General features: G+C 20.0%; 2 protein-coding genes across 2 annotated transcripts; both read right to left on the minus strand.

Moving 5' to 3' along the window:
• Positions 1-1,850: 1,850 nt before the first annotated feature.
• DDB_G0284461 (C2 domain-containing protein) lies at positions 1,851-4,151 on the minus strand (the record flags this gene model as incomplete). Its single annotated transcript, XM_633472.1, has 5 exons — positions 1,851-2,102; positions 2,236-2,889; positions 2,975-3,235; positions 3,312-3,994; positions 4,130-4,151. The coding sequence occupies 5 exons, from the start codon at positions 4,149-4,151 to the stop codon at positions 1,851-1,853; spliced, it is 1,872 nt and encodes a 623-aa protein (XP_638564.1).
• Positions 4,152-4,511: 360 nt separating this feature from the next.
• Positions 4,512-5,883, minus strand: maea (CT11-RanBPM domain-containing protein; the record flags this gene model as incomplete). The annotated part of the gene is made up of 2 exons (XM_633473.2): positions 4,512-5,243; positions 5,344-5,883. 2 exons carry the CDS (start codon positions 5,881-5,883, stop codon positions 4,512-4,514), a joined length of 1,272 nt encoding a protein of 423 aa, XP_638565.2.
• Positions 5,884-6,364: the final 481 nt, after the last annotated feature.

Here is a 6,364-nt window from a genome sequence, read left to right on the forward strand (position 1 = left end):
CCCCAAAAATTTAAACACGTGTTTAAAATTTTTTTTTTTTTTAAAAAATTTTTTTTTTTTTTAACCCCCTCAGGGGTTTTTTTTAAAAAAAAAAAAAAATTTTAAAAAAAGGGAAAAGCTTTTTTTTTTTTTTTTTTTTTTTTTTTTTTTTTTTTTTTTTTTTTTTTTTTTTTTTTTTTTTTTTTTTTTTTTTTTTTCCCAAAATGAAAAAAAAAAAATTTATTTGTTTTTGAATCCCATTGTTTTATTTGTGATAATGATTTATGATTTATTAAATTATTATTATTAAATTTTTTTTTTTTTTTTTTTTTTCTCACCAATAGAAAAATTAAATTCTTAAAATTAATTCTTTCTTGTGGTCCTTTTTATATATTTTTTTTTTTTTTTTTCCAATAACTAAAATTATTTTTATTGGTATGATTACTTTTATTTATTATTACTATTATTATTATTATTATTATTATTATTATTATTATTATTATTTTATTAATTTAAACTTTAGAGTAATCATTTAAAAAAAAACAAAAAAAAAAAAGAAAAGAGAAAAAAAAATATTTAATGAGAGTGATAAAGTGATAATAAATGGGGGCTATTTTTTTTTTTTTTTTTTTTTTTTTTTTTTTTTTTTTTTTTTTTTTTTTTCCATAAAATAATAATTAATAATTTTTATTAAATGAATATAATGTGTTTTTATTTTAATTGTTTTGTTTTTTTTGTTTTTTTATTTATAGATATTTTATTAAATTATTAAATAATAAATAAAATTATCACATCACCCCATTGAGTACATACCACACTAAAAAAAAAAATATACACACAAAAAAAAAAAAAAAACATAAAATATTATTGTGTGTTAATTTTGAAAATAATAATAATAATAAATGATTGTAGTATTATTTTGAATCATATCATTTTTAAAGAATGTGATCTTTTTTTATGAAAAAAAAAATAATAAACAATAAAAAAAAAAAAAAATAAAAAATATACTATCACATTGAATACTGTATATTTATTATGTTTAAAATATAATTACCACTCCAAATACACACCCACTAACACACACACATATATATATATATATATTAACCCCACCAACACACAAACACCACTATTAGTAAATCATTAATTATTCGAAATGAATGATCAAACAAATTCTTTACAATGAATACTACAATTTAATTTTTGTACTATTTAATAATTATGTTTTTTTTTTTTTTTTATCTCTTTTTGGTGGGTGGGTGTGTGTATGTGTTTGTGTTATATAGCGGGCTTGAAATTATTTATTAATTTTGAAAAAAAAAAAAATAAAAAAAAAAAAAAAACATATGAGCTATATAATTATAAAATATAGAGATGATACACTAACTTGTGAGTGGTTATTTTAATTAAAAATTTCTTTTTCAATAAAATGAAATTCATTATTATTAAATTATTAAATTTAAATTGATTGGTGGGATATTTAAAAAAATAAAAATAAAAATAAAAATAAAAAATAAAAAAATAAAAAAATAAAAATAAATTCTACAAATATATCTGGATTGGGACATTATTAAAAATCTTATTATTTGAGAATTCTAAAAAAATTGGCGATTGCTATTTATATCAAATGTTAATATGTTTTTTTTTTTTTTTTTTTTTTTTTTTTTCCCCAACATATTTAACATACATTTTATATTTATTTATTTAATTTATTTATTTTTTACCATTATTGTTATTATTGTTACAGACTTGCCACTTTTAAAAATGTACACTTTTTTCCCAATTTATTATTTACTATTATTATTATATTAATTATTTATTATTATTATTATTATTATTATTTTTTTTTTTTTTTTTTTTTTTTTTTTTTTTTAAGGAATAATTTCTTTAATTTTCTTTAAAGATTGAGTAACAGAAACAATTAATTGAGGATCAGTGTTATTTGGTATTAACTGATATAATACAGCAAACAATACATCATAGTCATCAATTGAGATTGCAACTAAATCTTTTAGTTGTTCTAATTTATCATTACCAGAAAAAGTTTTACCTCCAGACATATTTGAAGCTGGTGGTGGCATTGGATAATTTGGAGGAATTAATAATTTTAATTTTTCAATTTCCTAATCATTTATTAAATTTTTAAAAAAAATAAAAATAAAAAAATAATAATAATTTTAATATCAAATAAAATAAATATAGATTTTTTAAAAATATTAAAAAAAAAATAAAAAATAAAAAATAATAAAAACTTACAGGTTTAATTTGTTTAAATATATTTGCAATACCAACACCCTCTTGAATTGAAACGCAACGAAGTATTTGATTTTTAATTTTACCCATTTTAGGTCTAATCTCACCTCTAATCGTTGATACAATCCAATTTTTAAGTGCAATTGTTTTATTTACAACATCTTGATCTTTAGTTTGAGTTGGAATTTGTGGTGTTGAAGATAATGGTATTGTTATATTTGCACCATTTGGAGATGATTCATTATTATTTTGCTGTGTAGAAGGTGTAGAAGGTATAGAAGGTGAATATTTTGAAGTATCAACTACAGAATATTGTGGTGGTTGTTTTGGTGTTGTTGAGGTTGAAGTAGTGGTAGTGTTGTTATTATTACCATTACTTGTATTTAATTTTGGAATTTTAGAAATTTCAGGTAATGAATAACCAGATAATGCCATTCTCTTTTCTAAGAAATCCATTAATTGATCATTACCAATTTTATACTTTTTCATAATCTCTTCAGATTTAATTGGATTACCTTCAATATTTATACCTGCACCTAATTTACCTAAACCATGAATATTACCAATTGACATTGGTAAATCTGATAATTTATTATCCATTAAATTTAATATTACTAATCTTGTTAATCTACCAATATGATTTGGTAATTCTACTAACTTTTTTTTAAAAAAATAAAAATAAAAATAAAAATTAAATTAGTAAATATATATATTAAATAAAATACAATATATATATACTTACTTTATTATTACCAAGGTTAACTTCTAATAATTTTGTCATCATTGAGAAATCTTCAGGTAATCTAATTAATTGACAACCACTTGCATCTAAAACTTCTAATGATGTTAATGATGAAAAGTTTGGTGGTAATTTAGTTAATGGATTACCAGAAATAATCAATTCTTCAAGTTTTGGTAAATTTGCAATTTCTGGACATAATTCTGTAATTTTATTATTTGCAATCTCTAATTTCTCTAATGATACTAATTTACTAATTTCAGACTTTATTTTATTATATTAATAAAATGTATAAAATAAAAAATTAAAATATATGAAAAATATGTATAAAATTACTTACAGGTAAAGAAATTAAATGATTACCATTAATTGATAAAACTTTTAATTTTGGTAAATCTAAAACTTCACCAGGTACTGTTAAAATGTAATTACCATTTAGAACTAGAGTTGTTAATTTTTTAAAAGAGATTAAAGATGGAAACATTTTAAATTGATTGAAACCTAAATCGATATCTTGAACATTTGGGACATGATCAAAAAGGAAATCTGGGAATTGTTCAAGACCAATACCAGAGATATCGAATGGGTCTTTGCCATCACTATTTTCAAATTTGGTACAACGATTATTAACCTCAGTTAACATATTCAATGGGATTTTATCTTTAACTATATTTGATGATTTAACAACACGTGCTTTTATACAAACTTCTCCCTTTACGAAATCGTCTGGTTTATTTGGACGTGTAGATAATGTGTACCATACTGCTGTATCATCCAATGAATTTATATCAATAAAACATTCACCCATGAAATCATCACTACTAAATTGATCCCAATCTTGTAATAACACATGTAAAGTCTCATCCAATGGTGATATACGCATTAAAAAAGTTTCACCCCATTTTGGATTCAATGATTTCTTTATAATTTTAGTTTTCTTTTTTTGTTGTCCTAATATTAATGTTGCATAACAATCTGAAAATCCATTTGAATCACTTGCAACAAGATCTCTACCTTCAATAACTTTTTTTAAAAAATTAAATATTTAATTTAAAATTAAATAATTAATAAAAATAAATAAATTTTTTTTTTTTTTTTTTTTTTTTTTTTTTTTTTTTTTTTTTTTTTTTTTTTTTTATTTAAATATTTAAATATTACCATTGACTTGAAGGATATTCATTGTATAATTATAATTATTTATTTGTGAAAGTAATTTTTTGTGTGAAAAACTATTTTTAATTTTTTTTTATAAAAAATAAAAAATTAAAAAAAAAAAAAAAACAAAACAAAAATAAAAAAATATGAAAATTAATTTTTATAACCGCTTGGCAAGTGTGATTGTGATTTGTTTTTATTTTTTTATTTATAAATTTTTATTTTTATTTTTTTTTATTTTTTATTTTCTTTTTTTTTTTTTTATTTATTTTTATTTAATATATGTACATCAAAAATAAAGTAAATACAATTTACTTTTTTTTTTTTTTTTTTTTTTATTATTTTTTTTTTTTTTTTTTTTTTTTTTTTTTTATTATTTTTATTATTATGAGATATAAGCTCTTTTTAAATCTTCTAATTTATATTCATTACCTGATCTAGGATCAATAATTTTATCTTGTTTTTTATACATATCAATGATTGCTCTTTTACTGAAAACATTACCATTTGGCAAAACCATTGGATAGTTATCTTCATTCATTATTTCACCAGTGATACGACAAACTAAACTTGAATGACTTTGTAATGATACTGGTAAAGAGGTAGCCAATGCTCTGAATGAAGGATCACACAATGGACAATTTACATTAAAAGTTGATTCATCACCACAAGAGGATGTCTTTAAAACCGATAAACCTGATTGTAGGGAAATATCCAACATTGATTTCGTAGACAATGAATGAAGTTGAAAATTGTCATTCTTAAATTGACATATCAATTCTGACCATTTCTTTGAATCAAACAATTTCTTATAACGATCACATGTTGTATCCTTTTTAAAAACAAGTGTTGCCGCTACCCTCTGTATCTCTTTCATATTTGTCGATGAGTTTGGTGATATATGAACTTTTGCATATGCAATAGCTTGCATCATCTTTCCTAATCTAACCAATTCTATAAACTCTTGAATCCTTAAATTAAACTCTAATGTACTATTTATCTTTTTTAATTTCGATTTATTTTCATTACACCAATTCAATGCTTCTGTACAATCAAATTTATTTAATCCTTCAACCACTTTTTTTGATGATAAAAATATTTCAATATCAACAAAATCCTTTAATAAAATTTTTGAATAATAATAATATTAATATTAATATTAATATTAATATTAATTTATTTATTATATATATATATATATATTTAATTAAACTTACTTTAATTTTTAATTGATTTGAAAATTCAATTGCACTATCATAATAACCTTCTCTTAAAAAGTAATCAATTAAAATTCTATTTATTCTAGTATTATTAAAGATTTCACGATGATCTTTTTGATTTTGACAATTTGTAGCTATATTTAAATGAGAGAGACGTGATTTCAATTTCTTTATTTGTTGTTCTTCCTCTAATTTGACATCTTCCATCTTTCTTTTTAATTGTTGTACTCTATTTAATAATTTATCAACGGTATTGATCGCATCATCCTTTGAAATTGTTAATCTCTTTTTATTTATCTCTGTTATTTGTGTTATTACATTATTCATCTCCTTTTCAATCGATTTCTGTGATATTCTAAATGATTTATTTATACATTCAAATGGTACCTTTAATAGTGACCTCTCCAATTGAATTTCCCCTATAATACTACAATCATTTGATGAAGAATTACTTGTTGTTGTTGTTGTTGCTGTTGTTGGTGATGTTATCGAAACATTTGTTTTTTTATTTGTATCTGTATTTGACATGTTTAACATATAAATATTTTTTTTTTTTTTTTTTTTTTTTTTTGTCAGCCTAAATAAAAAAAAATATTAGAAAAAAAAAATAAAAAAATAAAAAAATCTTTTTTTTTTAAAATTTTTTATTTATTTAATTTTTATTATTATTATAATTAATTTTATTTTTTTTTTTTAAAATTTTCATTTTTTCAATTTTTTTTTTTAATTAATTTTTATTTTATTTTATTTTTTTAATTAATTTTTTAATTTATTTTTTTATTTTTTTATTTTTTTTATAACACTATTCATTTATTTTGGTTTAATCAATTTGTTCAAGTATTCCTCTCAATTACTCTATTCCCTGGTGATGTCAGTTAATTGTTATGGTGCTTGGTTACTGTAGCTAAATGTTTGCTAACCATGAGACATAACCAGAGTATATCAAAGGGCTTATTATTATAGTAGCAGAGTAAAGCCTCTGGATTTGATGGATCAGATGATATTGGCTTTTTTTAGT

This window comes from Dictyostelium discoideum (assembly GCF_000004695.1).
Source record: "Dictyostelium discoideum AX4 chromosome 4 chromosome, whole genome shotgun sequence".
Lineage (NCBI taxonomy): Eukaryota > Evosea > Eumycetozoa > Dictyosteliales > Dictyosteliaceae > Dictyostelium > Dictyostelium discoideum.